Source organism: Equus przewalskii, chromosome 9 (assembly GCF_037783145.1).
Source record: "Equus przewalskii isolate Varuska chromosome 9, EquPr2, whole genome shotgun sequence".
NCBI lineage: Eukaryota > Metazoa > Chordata > Mammalia > Perissodactyla > Equidae > Equus > Equus przewalskii.
In genome coordinates this window covers 15,653,596-15,677,429 of record NC_091839.1, presented here as the reverse complement: position 1 = coordinate 15,677,429, position 23,834 = coordinate 15,653,596, and the positions used below count along the sequence as shown (strand labels likewise).

At 56.9% G+C, this 23,834-nt stretch overlaps 2 protein-coding genes across 6 annotated transcripts; one reads left to right on the top strand and one right to left on the bottom strand.

The window, feature by feature from the left end:
- The first annotated feature begins 8 nt into the window (after nt 1-8).
- SNRPD2 (small nuclear ribonucleoprotein D2 polypeptide) lies at nt 9-4,971 on the top strand. Its single transcript, XM_008509460.2, has 3 exons — nt 9-121; nt 1,814-1,993; nt 4,709-4,971. Coding segments are annotated over exons 1-3 (357 nt in total). The 5' UTR covers nt 9-119; the 3' UTR covers nt 4,884-4,971.
- Nucleotides 4,972-6,980: 2,009 nt separating this feature from the next.
- Nucleotides 6,981-17,346, bottom strand: GIPR (gastric inhibitory polypeptide receptor). Of its 5 annotated transcripts, none has more exons than XM_070632986.1 (14): nt 16,832-17,346; nt 15,732-15,866; nt 15,228-15,327; nt 14,565-14,672; nt 13,914-14,017; nt 13,141-13,244; nt 12,802-12,946; nt 11,896-12,055; nt 11,627-11,687; nt 11,227-11,296; nt 11,019-11,107; nt 10,788-10,926; nt 8,841-8,882; nt 6,981-8,764 (listed from the first exon to the last, which is right to left on the bottom strand). In XM_070632986.1, the coding sequence occupies exons 2-14, from the start codon at nt 15,801-15,803 to the stop codon at nt 8,558-8,560; spliced, it is 1,401 nt and encodes a 466-aa protein (XP_070489087.1). In that variant the 5' UTR covers nt 15,804-15,866; nt 16,832-17,346; the 3' UTR covers nt 6,981-8,557. The 5 variants fall into 5 exon arrangements, with proteins under 5 accessions (XP_070489087.1, XP_070489086.1, XP_070489088.1 ...); XM_070632985.1 differs by having other exon boundaries at nt 15,696-15,866; nt 16,832-16,954; XM_070632987.1 differs by lacking the exon at nt 8,841-8,882 and having other exon boundaries at nt 15,696-15,866; nt 16,832-16,954.
- Between the last annotated feature and the right edge of the window lie 6,488 nt (nt 17,347-23,834).

Below are 23,834 nucleotides of genomic sequence, written 5' to 3'. Positions count from 1 at the left end.
GCGCAGGCGCCTACGGAAGTGGGCCGCCGGAAGCGGAAGTCCCGCCTCCCGCTCTGTCTTCAGAGGCAGAAGCAACGCGGAGGAAACGGGAGTGACTTGAGAGCGCAGCCACCGCCACCATGTGAGCCCGGGCCAGGCTTAGGCGGCGGGAGTGGGGCTGAGGGTGTAAATTTGAGCACTTACAGGTGGAAGGGGATGGGCAGAGCGGAGGACGGGGCCTGAGATTTTACCGGTGAAGCGGCGTCCTTCTCTCCTGATGAGTTTGCGAACGGGCGCGGGGCCTTTGACGGCTCCTGAGTCGGGGAGAGGGGACAGGTGTATCACATAACGGGCTGTGGGTTCCCAAAGACTTAGTCTTGTTGAGATGCGTGTTAAGGGGCAGCGATTTTACGAATAAAGAACCCGGGAGAAGGAAGTGTGGGCTCGTAGGAATAACGGTTTGAAGTAGGGGACTTCACCCGGATCATGTGAGCTGCAGACGGTTGGCTTTGCAATCTAATTCGCGGCTTTTACAGATGACGAGTCCCCGGAATGATTTTACTTACTTATTCACTTAGCAATTATTTATTGAGTGCTCATGTGTCAGGCAGGGCTCTCGACACATCCGTGAATTACCCGCCTCCCCAGGAAAAAATCCCCTGCTGCAGCTTATGGGGTGGGAAGAAGCAGGCAATAAATGTAATGATAATAAGCAGGTAACGTATATGGTGCGTTAGATGACCAGGGCTGTGCATAATGAAACAATGGGGCAAGGGGAAAACAATGGGGAATGCCAATTTTGAGAGATGGTAACTTAGCTGGCACCGAAGGATACATGGAGGAGGCAACACTTGGACAAAGACCTGAAGAAAGTGAGAGAGTGAACCACAGAGATGCCTGGGGAGGTGTCCAGGCAGAGGGCCAGGATGAACGTTGGCCTCATATTTTCAGGAACCATCCACGAGGCCACTGTGGCTGGAACAGGCTGAAAGAAGGGGGCAGATGTAGGGCACTGTAAAAACTTTGGATTTTACTTTTTCCACTGAGATGGGAGCCGTCAGAGGGTTTTGAAGAGTGAGATGATATGACTTGAGTCTCTGGACATCAGACTGTTGGGGAGCATGGGTGGAGGCAAGGGGACCAGGAAGACTCGAAGGGAGATGATGGAGGTTTAGGCTGTGGTAAGAAATGGTCCGATTTCGGATAGATTTTAAAGGCCGATGACGGGATTTGCCGACAGATTGAATGTGGGATGTGAGAGAAAGATGACCTCAGAGTGTTGTCTTTATTTTTTTAAAGATTGGCACCTGAGCTAACATCTGTTGCCAACTTTTTTTTTTTTCCTTCTTTTTCTTCTTCTCCCCAAAGCCCCCCAGTACGTAGTTGTATATTCTAGTTGTAGGTCCTTCTGGCTCTGCTATGTGGGACGCCGCCTCGGCATGGCCTGATGACCGGTGCTAGGTCCGCGCCCAGGATCTGAATGGTGAAACCCTGGGCCACTGAAGCAGAGTGCGCGAACTTATCCAGTCGGCCACGGAGCCGGCCTCCATGACCTCAGAGTTTTTGCTTAAAGAGCTAGAAGGATGGAGCTGCCATCAACAGATGAGGAAGGCTGTGGATAGAGTAGATTGGGGTGGTTGGGAGATCTGGAGCCCAGCCTAAGACGTGCAAGGTTGGAAATGTCGATTAGGCAGCCTGATAGTGATGTCAAGCAGGAGACTGAGGGGGAGGGTGGGTCTGTTGGCAAGGTTCGGGACACCTGAGCACAAGGCGTGACCACCCATGCTCCAGCCCCAGGCCCTGTCACTTATGGGTTCCATAATTGCCCACTCAGGAGCCTCCTCAACAAGCCCAAGAGTGAGATGACCCCGGAGGAGCTGCAGAAGCGGGAGGAAGAGGAGTTTAACACCGGCCCGCTGTCCGTGCTCACGCAGTCGGTCAAGAACAACACGCAAGTGCTCATTAACTGCCGCAACAACAAGAAGCTCCTGGGCCGTGTGAAGGCCTTTGACAGGTGAGCGCCTGGGTCTGGGGGGTGTCCGGGCCTGGAGAAGCACTCCCAGCTGCACGGTGAGGAGGAGCCTGAACCAAAGGCTTCTCAGAAGACCGGGGCATAGCATCTTCAAGCCCCGAGGTGTGACTGTCTCTTGTTGCCCCCCCCCCGGCAGTGAAGCACAGTGGTTATGGCCAGGCACTTGGGAGCCAGTCCTCCTTGATTCCCCCCGTCCCAACTCTGCCTCTTAGCAGCCATGTGTCCTTCCACAAGTGACTTTATCTCATCCATACAGTGGCAGTAAACGTGGTGGCAGAGATTCAATGACTTGATGTAGGTGAAGTGTAGTAGTCATTAGAAGTCCAGCCTCTGGCACACAGGGTGCTTTTAATCCTTTTTCACAGTTATGACATAATCAGAGCGTCCACCCAAGCCAGGTACTGTTTTCGGCTCTGGAAATACAGCAATGACTAAAACAAACATGGGTCCTAGACTCAGGGAGCTTATGCTGTAGGCAGGGAAGCCAGTAGCAAGCACATAAATAATGTGTCGTAAAGACACGATGATCAGCTCTATAAAGAGTGAAGGTAATAGGGTGGGGGTAATCAGAGAGGCCCCCTCAGAAGAGGCAACAGTGGACAAATCGAATAAAATGAAGGAGCAAGCTAGCATCTGAGTGTTTCAGCCAGAGGGCACAGCAAGGGATTTTTCCTCTCTGGGCCTCAGTTTCCCTCTCTGCGAAATGTGCATCACAGTAATACCGCTTACAGAACAGTGGTGGGGATTAAATGGTATTATGTATGAAGAATGCTTAGGTCAGTACCAAACACGCGATAAATGCTCGGCAAACATAAAACGTGCAGCCTTTCGTTAGCATCTGGTTAGTGCTGACTTCCCCATGGTCGTGTGGTGAGGCCTAATTCTAGAACGTTTCTGCCACTAGCTGTTATGTGACCGTGAACGAGCCTTGCCCCCTGCGCCCCAGTGTCCTCTTGAGTAAAACAAGAGCAAGAGCCACAGGAAGGGCGGGCACGAGCCGCCAGACGGACCTGGATCCAGACACGGGCCCTGGCGTTTCCAAAATGTGTGACCTTGGCTGAGCCCCTTCGTCCCGCTGGGTTCCTTTTCCAGCTCTGGAGGTGACACAGGTGTTTCCCTCCTGGGGGCGGGATGCAGTGCAGGTTGACAGGTTGAGGCTTGGAAAGCGCTTAGCTGAGGCCTGGGAACACGGTAAGTGCTTCTCAGGTGTGCAAGTCCGCCAAGGCGTCCCTAACCTGCCTCCCCTTATTTAGTTACTTAATTACTTATGTCACTTTCCTGAGTGCGCAGTGCAGGCCATTGAGGCAAAATCGGAAAGATACAAAAGGCCCCGGTTGAAGAGCAAGTCTTTCCTCTCCGGCCCCCGGTGGCCCTCCCCAGGGACCCCGCATGGCTCACAGCGGGAGTCTCCTCCCAGAAGGAGTACGTGAGCAGGACAGCATCCCTACAGATAGGGAGGGTGCTTCTTGTTTGTTTATTTTAAAATCACCGCTAATGGCACACCACACAGTTTTACACTGGCCTTTTCACTTCATATACCGCAGAATTGTTTTCCGTATTCGTACACCGTTTTTGTTTTCTTTAATTTATTTTCTCTGCATTGGTAATAGATTCTAATGATTCCAAAGACAGTAATAACAGACCAGGGAGAAGTTTCCATCCGGCTCATCCCCAGTCTGCCTAGGCCGGCCCACTGCCCCCCGATCTCTAGGCATCTTCTCAGGATTCTGTATTGAGCAGAATGTACACTTCTACAACCTCTTTTTTTCCCCTAAAAGATAACTTTTGGGGCCAGCCCCGTGGGTGAGTGGTTAAGTTCATGGCACTCCACTTGGGTGGCCTGGGGTTCGCAGGCCTAGATCCCGGGCGTGGACCTAGCACCGCTCATCAAGCCACGCTGTGGCGGCGTCCCACATGGAATAGGGGAAGATGGGCACGGATGTTGGCTCAGCGACAGTCTTCCTCACACAGGCAAAGATGACTTTCCAGGCCCACCGTTCCCCACCTTGCCTTTTTCACTCAACAGGACCTCCTGGAGGTCACTCCGTAGCGAGGCACAGAGCTTCCTTGTTCTTCTTGACATTTTTCTTTTTTTCTCACCACTGGGTAAAGTTTCCCTATATCCTTTTATCCCTTTACCTTTCATTTGTCTTCGTCGCGGTTACCACCACCTGACAGGATCTTACAGGTCTCCCTGCTAACCCTTCGCATTCTCCCCTCACTGGCATGGGTGCAGACCCCCCGAGGGCAGGGACAGCATCTCGAGGTCATTGCAAGCGTCTGTTGCGCGAGCTAATGCAGGCTGTCATCCTTGCCCACCTGGCACCCTGAAGACAGGGACCAAGCATGGCAGTGGAGACCGCCTCAGGCGCCAGGGGCCTCTGGGTCTCTGGAGAGACCCGCCCCTTTGCTGATGTCTCCAGAAGTACTCGGAGTTTTAGAAAAGGCCCAAGCAGAACCATTTCATTCCCCTTTACCCTGTGCCAGGCCCTGTTCTAAGTCCTTTACGAAAATGCTGTATCAGTTCATTGAATCTTCACACCAACTAGGAGGCAGGTACCAGGATTGTCCCCATTTTAGACAGGAAGAAACTGAGGCACGGGGGTGAGGTCCCTTGCCCAGGCCGCGCTGCTGGAGTGGGGTGTCAGATGAGGGCTGTCAGAAGGCGCCCGCCTCACTCCCGCTGCCTCCCCCCAGGCACTGCAACATGGTGCTGGAGAACGTGAAGGAGATGTGGACTGAGGTTCCCAAGAGCGGCAAGGGCAAGAAGAAGTCCAAGCCGGTCAACAAGGACCGCTACATCTCCAAGATGTTCCTGCGCGGGGACTCGGTCATCGTGGTCCTGCGGAACCCGCTCATCGCGGGCAAGTAGGGCCCCTCCCCGCCGTCGGAACTCGCTCCCTATCCTGCGAAGCCGTGCCCTTTGTGATGGGAATAATAAAGTCCTGTGTTTTTTTTTAGTGGTACCTGTCTCTTCCCAGGGCCTGGTGAGGGGGGCTGACTCGCGGGAGGAAGGCAGCTGGGCGTGGGGCCCAGCACACGCTGGGTCAGGACCTCTCTGAGCAGGTGATGAGGCCCCGTCTGCCCCTCCAGGCCTCGCTTTCCCCGTCTGTGAAGCGAATGGGTTGGATGGAGAGAGCTTCTGCTCTCTCTCCTGTTTTAATCTTTTCTAGCTTCTTGGCGTCACTCTCTCTTCCTTCTTCCTGCCTCTCTCTCCATCAGTCAGTCTCAGTCTTTTCTTTCAGTCTTCTTTTCCATTTGTGCAATCAGCAAACAGTCCACCAGGCGCCTCCTCCAGGCCCAGCCCTGTGCTGCAATGCTGGGGACACAGCCGTGCCCGGGACGGCTCCTGACGGCCCTCATGGACAGGAGATGCCCGGGTAGAGCGGTCGGTGCCCAGAACCGACGGTGACTGTGGCTGAGCCCCGGGGAGCTGACAGGGTGCCAGGCCCTGGGCTCCGTGCTGTTCGAACTTCCTCCCAACAGCTCTGAGCAGGCGCTGTTCTTTATTACCTCCCTGTCCAGAGGAGGGAACTGAGGCCCGGCGGTGGTGGCACGCCCCCAGCGGTACCCAGCCAGCATGGTGATGCTGTCATTCATACCCACCCTGTTCCTGAGCCTGGGGCTTATCCCCTGAGCTCGGCCGCCCTCAAGTCACAACTTAATTACCCTTGGGAGAAATTCTCTGACGAACATGGGGAGATGGAGGTGCGGAAGGGGGGCTTACTTATTGGGGGCGCTTAGGGAAGATCCATCTTGCTCTATGTGCCCACGTCACCCTCCCTCCCGCCCCCTGCGTCTCTCTCTTCTGTTCTGTCTCTGTTCTCAGACAGGGCCAAATGCCAGGCAGGTGCCGGAGTTCGCAGGCCTGAGGTCAGGATCAAATGAGATGTCCGACACACTGAGCTGTGGAAGGCACAGCCTGAGTTACCCCATGAGCCCATTAGCGACAGCTTGGGGCCCCTGCAGCAGGGAAGGCCTGACACAGGCCCACGCTGTGAGGTTTTAAAGGCACACGTTCACTGAGTGGTCCGCATCTAACTGGAACCACCATCTGAGGGGGCGATGCTAGAACCATCCCATTTTACAGATGAGACAGCTCAGGCCCAGAGAGGGTAAGTGACTTTCCCAGGGTCACTCAGGAAACAATGGAGCCGCTTTCAAACGTAGGGAGCCAGGGCCTTGTGAGCAGTCTTGACCGTCAGGGAGCAGGATGGGGCCACAGGATCCTAATCTGTTAAGCGGGGCGATGGTGCTGTTGTGGAAACTGCCCTGGGGATTGGCTCTTGTGCAGGAGTAAGGACAGCACAAGCCCTGGAGTCGCGGCCCTGATGTCTCCCTCCGCCTCCATTGTTGACTCTTCCTCCCCGGGAAATGGGAATTGCTTTCCCTCCCTGGCAGGCTGGCGGCAGATGCCAGCCCTGCACCCTGTTTGGCATCAGTCGGACTTCCTTCCTCCCCTCTCCCCCCACCCCACTGCCCAAGTGCTTTCCAGAGCGTCCTAAGAGGAGCCCCTTGGAATCAGGCAGCCCGAGGATGTAGGTACCATCGTTACAGCCATTTTCCAGAAGTGGAAACTGGGGCACAGAAAGGTTGGAAGTTGTCCCCAGGTCACACAGCTAAGATCTGAAGCAGGTTGCTTCCTGCAGCTCTGCTATTCCCACACCACCGTTTGAGAGAAGCAGCCCTCAGCAAATGTCTGGCGCACACACACATGATTTTAATTGTACACACTGCAAATAGTTAAGTGTCAGGAGATCCCGGGAACATTCCCAATTGGGGCTTCTCTTGGGCGGGGGGACAGCGGCAGTGTGACATCAGTGTTGTGGCGACACGGGGCTGAAGATGAGCAGCGCTACCCTCCAGAGGGTGCAAGTCCCCCACAGACACCCAGCCACGCAGTCATTTCCCTTATGGCCTGGCCAAGAAGATTCTCCCACCCCATACGCAAAAACACAACCAAAAACACAACTGTTTCTCCTGCTTTATTTACAAGGGCCCTGCCTTGGGCTCCCCACCCACCCAGGGGCCACAGCCTGGAAAGGACTCTGAGTTCAGCTGCTCCGGGCCGTATCCAGAGAGCTGGGGACGCCGAGGGAAATAAGACGATACCCGGGGCTAACTGAGTCTAAGTGTATCTGAGTGGGGGAGGTTTTTGGAGGGAGGGTCTTGGGTGTGTACAGGTGGTCCAGCCACCATGAGGCTGTCGGCGTTCCCCCCTAATTCTCCCAGTTCCCAGGGACCCCCCCAGAGGCGGGGCTGTGTGTTCACACCCCCAGCTAGCCATGGCCCTGGCCTCTCTGGGTGTAGGTTTCAGCTCCGAGGCCTGCCAGGAACGGCCCGTGTTTATGTCTACACACGGAATGCTCTCTGGACCCCAGTGCTGTCCCATCTCTGTCTCCAACTCTCCCTCTCCCGTGGGCTCCAGACCCTTCCTCCGAGCTGAACATGTCCACAGGGCACACGGTTCTGCCCACCCTGAAGCCGAGCTCCCTGTCTTTTCTCTCTCCATCCCAAACCCAGAAATCTTCCTTGACTTCTTGCTACGCTTGGTTCATACGATCCATCAGCAAATCCTGAGTTTGACCTTTCCAATAGCCCCAGGATCCAACAGATTCACGCCCCACGTGGCCGCCACCCTGGTCCGGCCACCTTCACCTCCTCCGCGCAGTATCCTCACTGGGCCCCAGCTTCCACCCCTGCCCCTAATAATCTCTGCCCCTCGAGGGTAGACAGAGGGATCTGTTGAAAACATTAGCCCAGGGGCTGGCCCCGTGGCCGAGTGGTTAAGTTCGCTCGCTCTGCTTCGGCGGCCCAGGGTTTCACTGGTTCGGACCCTGGGCGCGGACATGGCACCGCTCATCAGACCATGGTGAGGCGGCGTCCCACATGCCACAACTAGAAGGACCCACAACTAAAAACTATACAACTATATACTGGGGGGATTTGGGGGAGAAAAAGCAGGAAAAAAAAAAAAAGAAGATTGGCAACGGTTGTTAGCTCAGGTGCCAATCTTTAAAAAAAAAAAAATTAGCCCAGAAGATGCTCCCGCTAAGAATCTACAACACACCTGGAATAAAATCCCAACTCTTGTGCCCCTGCCCACTTCTCCCTCTCCATCTGTTGGCTCTGACTCATCCCACTCCAGCCACGCAGACCACCTCTCTGTTCCTCAGACATGGCCAAGCTGCCCCAGGGCCTTTGCAGATGCTAGGTCCGTCTGCCTAGAATCTTGTCCACTGATTCTTCCCAAAGCTGTCTCCTTCACCTCTTCCAGGCATGGCTTAAATGACACCTCCTCGGAGATGCCCTCCCGGACCGCCCTAGGCCTGCTTGTAATTTTTCTTCCTAAGCCATTCCACAGCATGTATACATAACTTAACGTTTTGTTTTCACGGTCTCATTCCTTTACTCAGCTATGATCTCTAGGAGAACAGGAACCTTGTCTTTTGTTTCCTCCCCCCACCCCATTTCCCCAGCGCCCTCCACACCAGGCCCGGTACACAGTAGGCGCTCAATGAATATGTGCTAACTGAACACTGCTCCCTAGCAGTAACTTTCCAAGACCGGGCTGGCCTCATCCCCAGGCCCCGGGAGGGTCCCCGAGGACAGAGCGCGGCCGCTGGCGACCCGGCCGGGGCCGGGGCCCTCGGGCAGGGTCCGGAAGGCGCGCTCCGGGGGCTGGCGCGGCTCCTCGTCCAGGCTGCGGCGCAGGCGGCAGCGGTGCCAGCCACGGCGGATCTCCGACTGCACCTGCAACGGGCCGGCGCTCAGAGGCGGCGCCGGGCGCGCGGTTCCCTGCGCGGCCGCCAGAGGGAGGGCTGCCTACCTCCTTGTTGATGAAGCAGTAGAGGATGCTGACCAGGAAGCCCTGCCAGACCGGGCACAAGGTAAATCGGGGGCGGGGCCAGGATTGGAAACACGCACCCAGTGATCCGGGACCCCGGGCAGGCCCCAAACCACCTTGGCTGCCGCCACCCGGGGCCTAGACTCGAACAGTCACCTTCTCCCTGGCTCCCGGCTCCCCCCTCGCTCTGGCCGATTTGCTGCGTAATCAGGGCTGGAGTTTAAGAACCGGGCACCCTGGAGGTGGGCTGCCTGCGTGTGATAACCACTCCCCACTTTCTTCCCAACCGGGGCAAGCTGCTTAGCCCCTCTGTGCCTCAGTTTCTTCATCTGGAAAATGGGTAATACAGTGGGTGGTTGTGAGAACAGAAGCATGAATAGTATGCAAGAAGCTACAAAGCCTGGCAAATAGCGTTAAATCTTTTTCTTAGTCGTATTATAACATTATTTAATATGTTAATAAATTAATTTTAATCAATAATTAGTTTTACATTTGTATAAATTTATACGTTTTACATATAATTTAAATGAATATAAAATATGTATAATTAATACATTACTTGATAAATTCATACAAATCAATTATTTATATGGGTTTTTATTATTATTATTTTGAGGAAGATTAGCCCTGAGCTAACATCCGCTGCCAATCCTCCTCTTTTTGCTGAGGAAGACTGGCCCTGAGCTAATATCGTGCCCATCTTCCTCTACTTTATATGTGGGATGCCTGCCACAGCACGGCTTGCCAAGCGGTGCCATGTCCGCACTCGGGATCTGAACCGGCGAACCCCGGGCCTCCAAAGCGGAACCTGCAAACTTAACCGCTGCGCCACCGGGCCGGACCCTATGCAGTATTATTAAGATAATATCTTATGATTACTTTTCATGATCCTATGAAAATCTAACTCAGATCGTGTCCCTCTGCTCAGCGTCCTCCGGGGGCTCCTGCTTTCCTCGGAGAAAGAGCCACAGTCCTCACTTGGCCCAAAGGGCGGCCGTGGTACCTCTGTCCTCTGTCCCCCTTGCTCCCGCTGGCTCCCCCTGCTTCAGGCATGCTGGCCTTCCCCCATCATGACAGTACCCTCTCCTGCCTCAGGGACCTCGCACATGGTGTTTCTCTTCCTGGAACATTTTCCCCAGGGATCTGCCTGGCTTGTTCCCTGTCCTTTGTGGGGTCTCTGCTCCTATGTCTTCTCAGCCAGGCCTTCCCTGACCCTGCGTCTAGAAGCCCACCCTTTATCTGCTCCTCACCTCTATTTTCTTCCTTTTTCCCCCCTCTAGGCACATCTGGCATTGCGTATATTTTACTTATGTAGCGTGTTTAGTGTCTGTCTCCCACCTGAGGGCAGGGACCATTTGGTTCTCGGCTCTATCCCCACAGTATGCCTAGAAGAGTTCTTGGCACATAGTTAAGTGTCCGATGGATGTTTGCTGAATTTCATGAATGAACAGCCTTGTGAGGTGAGACTGGTATTGCCCTCACTTTAGAGATGAGCAAACTGAGGCCCAACAAGGTAAAGCAGCTTGGGGACTAGGGCAGGGCAAGGAAGGGCAGGGTTGGCCTGGAACTTTGGAGCGAGCACCTTTTTACATTTTGCACCTTAGGCACCTCTCATAGCTCCAAGCCTGAGGCGAAGGCCACAGAGACAGGAAGTGACAGGCGCGAATTTGGCCCCAGCCCCTCCTGGCCTCGAAGCCCCCGATCTTCACCAGGAGGCAGTGATGGGGATGCTGCCCCATCTCCTGTCCTTCTTCCCGCTGCTCGCCCCGCCCTGGACAGCGCTAGCTCAGGATTTTGTGTAGGATGAACGCACACAATCCCATCCTCACACCCCATTCAGTGGCTGCGCCAGAGGATGACTGCGGCCACGTGTCCCTCTGGGGAGGAGGCCAAGGTCGAGGGGTGGAGCCCCTGCCCCCGCCTGAGCACCTGGAAGGAGCTGAGGAAGATCTCAAAGCCGAGCTTGGCGAAGCGCAGGGCGCCACGGGCCTGTTCCTCCGTCAGGGGAGCAAACACCACCTCGTGCACGCCCAGCAAGGGCACGAGCGTCAGCGTGGAGCGAGCCAGCCTGCGGGGAGAGGGTGGCAGTGCTCCCGCGGACCCGGGTCCCCCATCTCGCACCCAGCCCCCTTCCCCTCCGCCCCCACCGCCCTCCCTCACCTCAGCCGGTAGTCGGGGCAGCGCATCTGCCGCGTCCTCAGCTTGGACACCAGGATGCCAAGAATGCGGATGAAGATGAGGAAGTTAATCTGCGAGGAGAGACAGAGGCTGAGGCAGCCCGGATCCCGTCCTGGGGAGCAGAGGGTGGCGCCCCGCTTAGGATGAGAAATCCCCGAGGAAGACCTGGAGGAGGCGGGGCTGGCCGTACCAAGATGGTCATGAGGATAGGGGTGCGTATGATCCACCAAATGGCCTTGACGTCGTTCCGTTCCCAGCACCTAGGGGAGGGGGAGTAGAGCTAAGAGAGAAAAATCCCCCGGACTCACCGGAACGCGCGCATTCCCTCCCCAGGCCCCGCCCCCGCCCTTAGCGCCACACCCACATCCCTTTAACCCCGCCTGTTACCATCCAGGCCCCGCCCTCATCCCGCCCCTTCCAGGAGTCCGCGAACACAATCTTTCCAAGCTCCCCAGTCCTTCAGACCCCCACCACGTCCCCTCCCAGCCCCTGGGCGCCAGCAGCACCGCCCCACGTGGCCAGCAAACCCCGCCCACGTCCCTCGGAGCTCCCCCCACCTCCCAGGCCCCGCCCCGACCCCGGCGACTCACTGCGTGTTCTCGTACAGGTACCTGACGATCACCCAGGGAATGACGAAAAGCGCGGGGGCCCCTGCGCAGACCCCGACCCCCGCCCCCCAACCCCGCCGCAGCCGTCAGCGCGCGCACGGGCCCCGCCAGGCCCAAGACCCGCGGAACTGCCCCGCCAGGGTGGGGAAGCAGAAGCCTAGAGAGGGGAGGAGACCCCCTGAGGTAGACCAGCAGGGTAGTGGGGGCATCGGAGGCGCACGCGCCGGGCAGGGGACAGGGTCGGGGCTCACCCCAGCCGAGGAGCAGGTAACAGTGGAAGTGGCCCTCCTCGGAGCGTCCCACAAGCACCAGGAGGCTGTGCAGGTAGATGCCCTCCACCAGCAGCCACGTGTAGTTGGCACCCACGCAGTACTGGGTCACGATCTGGGCGGTGCGGCAGGCAGCTAGCGCCTAGAGGGTCGCCAGGCAGAGGGAGGGGGCAGTCAGGGCCTCCCCGGGTGTCCTCGAGCCTTCCTCCACCTGGTTGTCCTCTCACCCCGGTTGGTTTCTCTCTCCCTGTTACCTTCCGCTATATGAACCCTCCCACTCTATCCTCTTTAACAATTAACTCCCATCTTGCTATCAGAGTTCCCGCTTAGCCCCCCCCCCCCAATATGGCCTCTCCCACCTCATCTCCTAAGAATTGAAAATTACTCCACCTATCAAAAGGTTTCTTTCTCCCTTCTCATCCCCCACTCTCCCGCCAGCCGGTGGCCTCTCCCACCTCGTGGCTTCCTAATTGTTGCTGTGGGCCAATTTGCTACCAGATAGTTTTTCTGATTCTGCCCCCAGCCTCTAGTCTCTCCCACCTTGTCTCCCAGTAACCAAGTGGTTTCTACTAAGTTCCCCCACCAGTTAGCTTCTGCCTCCTGTCACTGCCTCGCCTCCAGCAGGGGGCTTCTCTCATTGGAGAGAAAGTCCAGGGATGGGTGAGATAAAGAGAAAGGGGATGGAAAATTCCAGTAAAGGAGGTGATGGGGCCGGAGAGTTCAAGGACGGGGAAGGCTGCGCTGGGAAGGTCCCTCTCCCTATGTGTCTGGAGGGGTCAAGAGAGAGAAACTGTTGATAGCGTAAGAAGCGGGAAAGGGACTGGGGACATCGTGGCCCCAGCAGGGGAGGCAGAGTCCCAGTTTGAGGAAGAGAGAGGTGCTGCTCACCTGGTTCCACAGGGCAGGGGGCTGGTCCCCGGGGTAAGGGCCGGGAGGAGGTAGCAGGCGGTCTCGCGTAAGGATCGCCGCTGCCCGCAGCATGAACGATGTGAACAGGTTGATGTGGATGTGGTTCCGTGTGCAGTGCAGACGCCTGGGGGGTTGGGGGGCAGTCTGGGGACCCCTGGAGACCTGGCCTCAGCCACACAAAGCCCCTTAACCATGCCGCCCCCCCCCCCCCCCGTCCAGTCCTTCCCACGGAACCACCATTGGATGCCTGTTGCTGGTGGTGCCTGGGCAAAATGAGGCCCAGTGTCTGCTGCCACCGCTCAGGGCTGGGGGGCCCACCTGAAAAAACTCAAGATGAGCAGGGCGAGCAGCAGTGCGGCAAGGGACACGGAGTAACCGACGGTGTACACGACCTGCAGCCGCTCCAAGGTCAGCCTTTGCTCCTGGGAGAGGAGGACACGGGAACAGGGCTCAGCTCTTGCCCCCAGGGCCAGAGAGGGGCTGGAAGGGCATCTGCTCTTTGTTCGTGCCCAGTACCCCAATTTTCTCTTGGGGATCCACCTACCCTTGTTGGAATGGGGCTGACTCCATCCCGCAGCTCGAGTGCTGGGTATGTGACCAGCCAATCAGAGCATTCTATCTCACACACATGCACAGTTCAAGATGGGCATATGACCCAAACCAGACCAATGAGAGTCAGTCCTGGGGCATTAGGTGGGAGCTATTGAGAACAAAACTCAGTCTCCTCGCAGTTTTGGTTGGTGGGATATGAGCCTGGTGCTAATGGGGCTATCTTTTCCACCCCATGGAAAAGGTGAGACCAGCACAGAGAAAACCAGAGCACAATAGGGTGAGAGACAAAGAGATACCCAACCATATCATTTGAGCACCTATATCCAACTGTGCCTGAAGCTGTAGTCTTATACTTTTCAATCACAGAAGCTGATACATTTCTCTTTCTTTTTCCATCAGGCAAGTCTGAATTGAGTTTCCATCACTTGGAACCTGAACAGTAGTCCTGAACTATACAAGAGGCTTCAGAATCAGCCAGAGGCTGCTGCCTTTTCACCTCTCCCTGGACATCCTAACTGGAATTCCTCACCTCTTCTTACCTGAAAGGCTCCGTTCTTCTCTGGGTTCTCACACTGAGAATGGTCTCTCCAAGGTTCCCATTGGCCATCACTGCCACATTGGCGGAGGACAAAACCTGTGGCCACTGTGCGGAAACCAGGGAGGGGATGAGAGGCAGAGAGAAACAGAGAGATGGAGACAGAAAGGCAAAATATGAGACAAGGGCAGAGAGAGAGAGAGAGCCAAAGTGATGATGACAATGATGATGATGATAAACCCTTACACAGCATTTTACACTTCTTAATTTAATATTCATAACAAGACTATGAAATTGGCACTATCATAAACCCCATTTTACAGATGAGGAAATCGAGGCATAAAGAAATTAAATAAGCTACCCCAGGCCACATAGCTCGGTAGGCAGGGAAGATCAAGACGCCTAGAGATAGACAGCCCCGTGAAAAGGAGAGAAAATAAGAACCGGGTGGTCCTCAGAGAGGTATACAGACAGAGAAGGGGCTTTACGTGACAGAGGCAGGACCCAGCCAGGGTTGGGCAGGCGGGAGGAGACACGCAGCCGGACAGGGAGGAGCTGGAGACGGCGTGTAGGTGAGCTGCGGGGCAGTGGCGTCTGGGACAAGGGTTAGGAACTGTTTGCATCTCGAGGGCCTGGGATCCAGGGGGCACCTCACCATGGCGGTGCCAGGGCAGGTACCAGGGGCAGGATGCACGGGCAGTGGCGTTGGGTGCAGCGTAGTCCCAGCAGACATACATGTCGAAGGACCGGTTGCAGGCGAGGCCTGGGGGGTGGGCGTGAGAGCCAGACGTGGAGTGGATCTCCTGCACCGCGCGCCCCAGGGGGCTCCGCCTTCTAGGCCCAAGCCCCGCCCTGGCCCCGCCCACCCGGGGTGGGCCGGTCCCTGCTCCGCCACAGTTCCTCCCACCAGACCCAGGGCCCCGCCCACTCTCCGAGCCCGAATCTGGGCTCCTCCCACCAAGCAAATTCCCATGGCAGATGCTTCCCACGCGGCGAGCCCCTTCCTAGGCTCCGCCCCTAACCCCGCCCCTTCTCATCCACTCCAGGCCCCACCCACCTGGCGCAGCCCCACCCACCTGGCGCAGCCCCACCCAAGACTCCGCCCATTTCAAGCCACCTCTCGGGCTTTTCCAGCTAACCCGAGTTGCGCCCCTGTCCCGCACTGAGTGTAGGTCTTCCCATCCAGGCCAAGTCCTCCCCGCACAGGCCTCCCCGATCCGGCCCACGTCCACCCTAGACTTCAGGCCCCGCTCGTCAGTCCTACGCCCGCCCCAAGCCCACCCCTCCCAGCGGCAGCCCACCCCCTTCCCAGTCACACCTGCTGGGGGCTCCGCGGCCTCCAGTGTCTCCTGGCATTCCCTGCGGTACCGTTCCCAGCGCCGGTACAGCTCCCCCGCCGTCTGCCCCTCAGGGCCCGTCTACGGAGAGACAGAAGGGAGGACCACCCCCACCCCAGCGACCCCCGCTCCGAGGCAGGATGGTTCGTGTGGCCACAAACACCCTAGAGGGACTTGGAGGGGCTGTCTGTTTTGCCCAGGAGTCCTGAGTGGCTTAGAAACCTCTTCTAAGTCTTGAGGGGTGCCTAGAAACCACCAGGGGAGCTGCTGTGGGGGACTGAAAACCTTCAGGAAAATGAGAGGAGGGAGTGAGTGGCTGGGAAGCATCAGGAGGATTTGCGGGAGAAAGAGGAGGGTCGGGAAACAACCCTCAAAACTTGAATCTGGTCAAGCGGGGCTGTCTTAAAACTCTCTTTGCCTTAGGGGGAGACTTAAAACGGTCCCCAGACCTCGCCTTGACTTCCTGTGGCTCCGCGGGTCCTCACCTCCGCCCTCCCGAGCAGCAGCCCCCACAGCAAGAGCAGCAGAAGCAGCCGCCAGGGCGGACAGGTCGGCATCTTGAGGGCGGCGGGGCATGGGGGGCCAAGGGTCTGGTCACGCGGGGACAGTCCCAGTCCGGCCTGAAGGGTTCAAGAACAGAGTCAGGAGCCTCCGCCCTCCGCCCCCCAGCCCCGGCGCCACCTGGCTCCCTGGGTTCGTAAGAGTGGACTCGGAGGAAGCCCCCCGCCCCCACGCGCGATGATTTGGGGACGGGGGAGTGGGGAGCGTGAGGAGTGGGCGAGGCCGGGATCCAACACGTGACTCCTGGGCCCGGCCCCCACCGTTGCTGGGGGAGCGGCGGCGGAAGGGGCTGTTTGCAGAGGGCGCGGTTGGGTTGCCCTAGAGCGGCGCTGGGCCGAAGCGCTAATGTCCCCCGGAGTCTAGACCTAGGGACTGCGGGGGACCTGGGGCCGGCCTCGGAGAGGAGGACACAGAGACCGTGAGGCACGGAGCTTAAAATGACCCTGGGAGTTTCCACTCTCTGAGCCCAAAGGGTTTTTAAATCGCCGTGGGAACCCGACCTTTTAAAACTTTCCCCCTGTGCATAAGGCCCAGAATCAATGGGACAACCCTCTCCTTAGGGACTCGAGAGGCGTCAGACCCTGGGCTTAGGTCTGCAGGGGCCTCGATGTCTGGAAATCGGTCTAAGCGCCCCCCCCCACCCCCCAACTTCACCGTGCAGTGTGGAGGACAAGGCAGAAGCAGGGAAGATCAAAGGGAGCTGGGGAAAGACAGACAGGGAGTCAGAGAGGCCTCAGACAGACATACAGAGACTGAGAGAAATGGAGACTGAATGAGACACACAGCCAGAGACCAGAGACCAAAAGATGGAGAAATAACGTGAGCTACGAGACAAAGAAAAGACAGAGACGTGGAGGGAGACATGGAGACAGAGATACCAAGAGACGGAAAGGAGGCTAGAGACTGTGGGCACAGAGAGACAGAGGGACCAAGGCATGGGCTAAGAAACAGAGAGAGAGGGACCCGGAGACTTGTGGGGGGCAAGGGGGCAGGGGGAACGGGCTGGGATTGGGGGAGCCCTTACCTGTCCCCAGCCCTGCTCTCGCTCCTGGCGTGGCTGCCTCTGCTGTTGCCTCCACTGCCTGCCTGGGCTCTGGAAGAGGTGACAGCTGGGGTGGTGGGAGGGGGCGGGGCCAGGGCGGGCCAGGGAACAGGCGGGGGGGAGCTCTGGGGCAGAGACCCAGAGAGGGGGCCAGTCGCGTGTGAGTGTCACAGGCACTCGAGGTCACATGGGAGAGCAGTCACGCAGTCATCGTCCCAAGGACCCCCCCTACCGAGGGCACAGTCTCTCACATTGTCCCACCCAGCCATCGCACACACAGCCACAGTCACACGGCCACGCCCAGTGTCACACGCAGCCCCGTGCTCTGAGCCACAGAGAGGCAGGGCACAGAATCACACAGAACATGTTCCTCAGGTTCGTTCACAGTCGAACAATCCACGGTCACATCCAGAGAGCCAGAGCCTCTCACCCACAGGTGGGTGGTCAACCACGGCGACACACAGCCACATGCCAGGGGCGTGGACTCCTCTACTCACACAGGAACACACTCACAGCTTCCCACAGTCCTGGTGATGCAGTGTCCATCATACCATCAGTGGGTCACGTCACAAACACTGTCTGTCTCCCCAAAACCAGCCTGATTGCCCTGGGAGGACGGCGCCAGGGCATCTCGGTCCCCACCGGGTCCCCAGAGTCACTCAGCACAGGTTTGGGCACAGAGCAGAAACTCAAAGAATGATTGTTGCGTCAGTTCAATAAAGGCACACAGTTACATGGTTCCTCACGGTCATATAATCCCTTAATGGCACAGTCTGAATGTCACGCACAATGTTACACAGGCACATGCGTTAACGCTCCCACGCATCGTCTCGCACACTTCACACCATCAACTACAGAATCCAGGCCCGTCCCAGCGACACACATTCCCCGACTGTCACTAAGGCACACACTCTCACAAGCTCCCGCTGTCACACTGTCGCACCAACACCCTCACTCACACAGTCACGACCAGTGCCACGGTCTTACAGACACACAACTCTCCATCACGGCCTCACCCGCACTCACAAGTCAGATATCGTCACACACATGTCACACCGAGATGCTACCATCCCCCCGTCATGCACGGTCACACAGTTACACGCAGGATCGCACACCATCATCCCACAATCCCACACCAACCCACAGCCTCACATGGTCGCCTGGCCACGGTCATCACTGAGTCACACACCTTCTCACCATCTCCATCTCCAGTGTCTTCCTTTGCCCTAAAATATAGGGAACATCTGGACATGATGGGGCAGGCTTAGAAACAGACACTCAGCACTCAGCGCCTCGTCCTCCTTCAATACAAACCACATCAATCACACTGTTAACATTCGTGAGGGCTCACTCCCCTGGGACCTATAAAATAAACGGGACAGAGGCGAGTCTGCCCATTTTGCAGAGGAGAAACTGAGGCCCAGAAGCCCTGGGAGGGGCGGGTTGTAAGGGGTGGCATGAGGTCCAGCCCCAGAGGCTGGCAGGAGACGAATCTGGAAGAGGGGAGTGGCATGGGGACGCCAGCTTCCTGGCCTCTGGCCCACCTCCCTGCTCTCTGCCCCACATTCCTGGCGCCTTCTGGGTCCTGGGAAAGGCTGGCTTCACGGTTCACGAGTGGAGAGGGAAAAGCGTCTGAGATGGCCCGGCACCTCTGGGCTTGGGAGGGAGTCTGTCCTTGGCCCCAAGAGGGCCTGGAGTTCCCTTGGCTGGGGATGGGAAGGTGGGGGGAGGCTGGGGAGGGGGAGGGGAGGGGAGGGCGGGGGAGGGGGGTGGAGGGAAGCAATGGAATGGAATTGAGGTGGTGAGAGAGGCAGGAAAAGAAACCAAGGACAGAGAAAGACAGGAAGAGACAGAGACAAGAGAGACCAAGAGAAAGAGATGGACAAAGAGAAAGACATCGAAAGAGACAAACGGGGAGAGACACACAGAGCCAGACAGAGATAGAGAGATAAAGGAAGAGAGACAGAGATAATAGATACAAACCAAGAGACGGAGACATTAAGAGATGAAGATGGGGCGGGGCGGAGGGGGAGAGAACATGAAAGATGGGCCCCCCCTGAGGAGAGATGAGCAAGACAGGAGCCTGGGGGTGGGTGAGCAGCTGCTGAGAGCTCACACCCCCCTGGGAGAACGCAGGGCAGAGCAGAGCACGGAGGGGGGTGGGGGGAGCCCAGCGGGAGATGCCTGGGTCCCTGCCTGGTCCCCGGCCTATCTCAGCCCTCCTGAGAGCCCCCGCCATCTCCCAGGATCTGGGGAGGGGGCAGCAAGACCACAGAGCGTGCCACACCACCCTCTCCGATTCCCATGCTCCAGGCTTCTGGAAACTTCCGGCAGAGAAGCCGCCGGGCCCTCTCCCCACGCTCTTCTCTCTCTCTGCTGTCTATCCTTCTTCACGCCCCTCCTCTCTTTGGTGGGACTCTCTCCTTTCTCCTCTCCTCCAGACCCCCTCTGTTTGGCCCTTCCTCTTGGGGGACAGCCTGGCTTTTCTCTTCCTTCCTGCAGGTTCCATTCTGCCCCTCTCCTCACTTCTGCTCTCTTGTGTACTCCAGGTCAGACTTTTTGTGCCTCTTTTGAAGGTTTCTCTTTCTCCTCGCCTCTTTTCCCATCTCCTCTCGGGTGTCTGTCTGTTTCTCTCTCCATTGCCCCTGGTCCTAGGTCTGCAGGCTGCTGTCTCCCCCCCTGCCCCCCCCCCAGCAATGACCAGGCAGTACCCCCCACCCCACCCCCCACCTAGGAATGCAGCGGTGGGGAGGAAGCTGGAGGGCCTGTGGCTCCCCCCATGGGGCTGCCTGGCCAAGCAGAGCCTTCGGGGAGCAGGCGGGCGCCTGTAGTGCTGGCAGATGGTGCAGGAGAAATGAGGCAGAGAGAGATGGGGAGAAGGGGCACCCCATGGGGACTGAGGCCAGAAATGGGAGGCTGAGATGGCCCCCTGAGATTCAGGACTACAGAGAGATGAGGCCTGGAAGACAGAGACCCAGAGAGAGGGACATGCATGCACATGCACACACACACACACACACACACACACACACGGAAAGACAGAGATACAGAGAGTGAGAGACAGCAACAGAGACAGAGACTGAGAGAGACGCACCCAGAAACATGGGGATCCAGGGAGAGGCAGAGAGACCAAGATGAAGACTCCGAGAGAGAAGACCGAGGAGACGGAGGCTGAGAGCCTGTCACTCAGAGACATGGGATCTGGAGAGACAGAGACCCACTGAGAGACAGCACGCCAGAGACAGGGGTCCCGAGAGAGAAACAGAGACAGATGGTCCAGAGAGACAGAGAGTCTTGGAAGGCAGAGAGATGGGGATGGGGTAAACTCTCTCAAAGACACAATCAGGCAGAGATGAATCAGAGATGCCTGGCTCTCCCGGAGGGGGAGTGCTCTCCCCCTACCCCAACACCCCATCCCCCCACCCCCACCCCGCGGAGCATCTCCATAGCAACGTCCCCAGATCCTAAGGGCAAATATTGTCCTGGCCAGAAGCAGCGCCAGAAGCAGCGGGCTGTGTTGACATAATCTCCTGCTGGTGGGGTGGGGGCTCCAGGGGCCCGAGAGGCCAGGATGGGGGGCAGGAGAGCATAGAGGCTCTGAGTCGCAGCCCCACAGACAGCTGCAACCTCCCCCCACATCCAAATCGGAGTGCAAACCTCCCCGCCCTGAGAGGACTCGAACCTGTAGCCCGGGCTGCCCCCTGGTGGTGGTGGTCGAGTCCTGAAGCCCCTTTCCAGGCGTCAAGGACAGCAGGGGGGCCTGAGCATTTTCCTCCAGGTTTCTAGAATCTGGCTCCTCTTTCCTCTTCCCCCAGCTCCTGCACTGGTCCAGGACTCTTCTCTCCCAGGTCTCCTGCCCCAATCCCGCTCCTCTCTCTTCCACTCACCTGCCCACACAATGGGGCAGCCAGGCAGCCAGAGCAGTCACACTAAAGCATAAACCTGACCCTGTCCCTCCCCAGCTCGGAACCTGCCATGGCTCCCTAGTGCCCTCAGGAGAAAGCTCAGGCTCCTCTCCACGGCCTTCAAGGCCTCTGCTGAGCTCTCTTGCCTTCTCTCCATGACCTCCTACCTCTTTAAACTCTTCCCAGCCCCTCAACCTTGGTTCCGGCAGTTTTCCCCACCTCCAGTGCCTCCACCCAATTTTTGTCGAGTCTTCCAAGCCCACCTCAAAGTTAGCTCATTCATTCATTCAACAAACAATTATTTCCTCTCCTGGACTGTGAACGCTGTGAAGACAGGGCTGGGGCTGTCTCTGTCACTGCTGGGTCCCAGCATCACCCAACGCTGGTTTGGCACAGAGCAAGGTTCAACTTATTTTATTAGGTACTGGTGATGTATCAGGCCCTGGACTTGGCAATGCTGGGGATGTGGCTGGCCCTTGCCCGGCCCTCAAGGGGCTCCCAGCCCAGGCATAGACCCAAATAGGGAGCTAGATGGACAGAAGGAGAGGCAGAAAGAGAAACACAAAGAAAGGAAGAGTCAGAAAGAGGAAAACAGAGGCTCCGAGAAAAACGGAGTCCAAGATCAGAAGTAATAGTACAGTAATAATGAGAATAACAATAATAGGTCCCATATCTCGGGCATTTTATGTGTCTGCATCTCACTTAATCCTCCTAACAGACCTGCAGCAGAGGTATCCTCATCCCCATTTTCCAGAAGAAGAAACGGAGGCTCAGAGAGGGGGAGTAACTTGCTCAGGGTGACAGAGCTCATAAGTGATGGATCAAGGGCCCAGTTTCCATACAGAGACATACGGACAGACAGAGATGAGAGAGAAAAGTGGCCTGGAGCAGGAAACCTAGAGGCAGAGAAGAGATGAAGGGAGACCGTGGGTCCTGTCCCCTCCCTCCTGGTGGAGCCGCCCTCTCTCCACTCTTGTCTTCCAGGCCTTGACATCTCCCTGCAAAAGCACTTGTCTGGGGCCGGCCTGGTGGTGCAGTGGTTAGGTTTGCACGTTCTGCTTCGGCGGCCCGGGATTCGCCAGTTCGGATCCCGGGTGCGGACGTGGCACCGCTTGGCAAGCCATGCTGTGGCAGGCGTCCCACGTATAAAGTGGAGGAAGATGGGCATGGATGTCAGCTGAGGGCCAGTCTTCCTCAGCAAAAAGAGGAGGATTGACAGCAGATGTTAGCTCAGGGCTAATCTTCCTCAAAAAAAAAAAAAAAAAAGCGCTTGTCATAAAGCTAGCTCCGTTCGCTGTACCCAAACAGCACTGTGCTAAGCGCTTGACAGGCAGGAGCTCACTGCACCCGCTCTCCTCCCCTGGGAAGCCGGTGCTGGGTTGGCTCCCATTTTGCAGAAAAGGAAAAGCCAAGCTACTGGTGGCAAAGCCACCGGGCTCACATGGATCCTGACACCTCGAGGGCAAGGGCTGACTGGTCCTTGTGTGTCACCCGCACCAGCCTACACTCCTCTGCCTGTGGCTCCTTCGTCCACACCGGGGCTCCCCCCTCCCCTCCCGCAACACATGGAGCCCGGAGGACCTGAACTCCCCTGGGCTCCCACGGTCCTCGGGGACACTCCCGGGACGGTTCCTGGTACAGTGCAGCTGGCTGCGGAGTCCTGTAGGTAGGCGTCTGACTTCTCCTCTGCTAAAATCTGAGCTCATGGATCGGGATGGGAGGTGGGAGAAGCTGGAGCATGGGAGGCAGAAAACCTGACTCCTGCTTCATTTTTATCAGTAACACAAGCAGTTATCATCACAGAATGATAACAGCCCACGTCTATTTCGCTCATTGCTCTGAACCCACTATTGATCTTGGTCCCTTCCATGGTAGGTGTTCACTGGGAAGTGAATAGGGGTTGCTACCACTTATGTGCCAGTCACTGTAGTCATGTGTGATTTGCATCAGTGGCCTCACTGGGGCTCATGGAGGACACAGTGACAAATAACATACATCTTCCCACAGCCTTTGAGGCCCTACAAGATCTGTGGGGCCCATTACCTTCCTGACCCCATCTACCTCCCCCTCTCCTCTCCCTTGCAGTTCCATCCTTGCCAGTCTTCTTGCCCCAGAAATATGCCTAACTCATACCTACCTCAGGACCTTTGCACTTACTCTTTCCTCTGCCTGGAAAGCTCCCCCCACCGCACTCCATGCGTGATTGCTTCCTTCTTGTCATTCACATTTCAGCTCAAATGTCTCTTCCACAGAGAGAGCTTCCCTGGCCCCACACTCTGAATTAACCTCGCCCTCCCCTCCCTGATCATATCGCTCTGTCCTATCTCCATAATGTCAAGATCTGAAATTATCTTACCAGCTCCTTGCCTGTTTCTTCATCTGTAAAATGGTGATGAAACTAGGGCTCGTGGTGAAGATAACTGAGTGCCTGGCCCAATAAATGTTAGCTGTTATTATTTATTTGTTTTGTGTATGGTGGCTTACCTTCTCCACAAATCGCGAGATCAGTGAGAACAAACTACTGAAACTCCAGCACCTCGAGCAGGGCCTGGCACCCAGTAGGCATTCAGTAAACATTTTTAAATGAGTGAAAGAGGTAGACACGACAGGAGCCCCCACTTTCCAGGTATGGAAACTGAGGCTCAGGGTCATAACCAGAAAGTAGTGGAGTCAGGATTCGAACCGAGGTCTATCTGGTTCCATAGCCCCGTGCTTTCACGGTCTTGCTTGTGTGTCTAGAGGCAAATCTCTTCCCGCTTTGAGATCGCTTCCCCTGCCTATAAAATAGGGTCTGGGGCATGTCTAGGCGCTGACCCTCCGTGGGGACTTGGGGAAGGTGGTCTCCACTATTCTAAAAGTCCGTTGTCAGGTTTTCTACCCTCCCCTCTTCCCCCAACATCGGAGCCGGCTCTGACAGACACCGCCAGCGGTCCTGGCGTCACAGCCGGGCCTCTGCCAAAACCCGGACTGGATAGTGAAGTCGTGGGAGATGAGGGCTGTACGGGGAGGAACTAAGGGGCGGTCGATAAAAAACTGGAAGGAAAGGTTAGGGAGGGACCACAGGCTCGGGGGGAGGAGTC

Excerpts from the sequence above, each read along its gene's own strand:
- GIPR (XM_070632989.1), bottom strand. The coding sequence starts at position 15,803 with ATGCCGACCTGTCCGCCCTGGCGGCTGCTTCTGCTGCTCTTGCTGTGG. Across the intron at positions 15,328-15,695 it reads CCACAGGAAGTCAAGGCGAG|ACGGGCCCTGAGGGGCAGAC; the intron begins GTCTGGGGACCG and ends GTCTCTCCGTAG. Across the intron at positions 12,056-12,801 it reads CCCCTGCCCTGTGGAACCAG|GCGCTAGCTGCCTGCCGCAC; the intron begins GTGAGCAGCACC and ends GCGACCCTCTAG.
- SNRPD2 (XM_008509460.2), top strand. Across the intron at positions 1,994-4,708 it reads CGTGTGAAGGCCTTTGACAG|GCACTGCAACATGGTGCTGG; the intron begins GTGAGCGCCTGG and ends GCCTCCCCCCAG.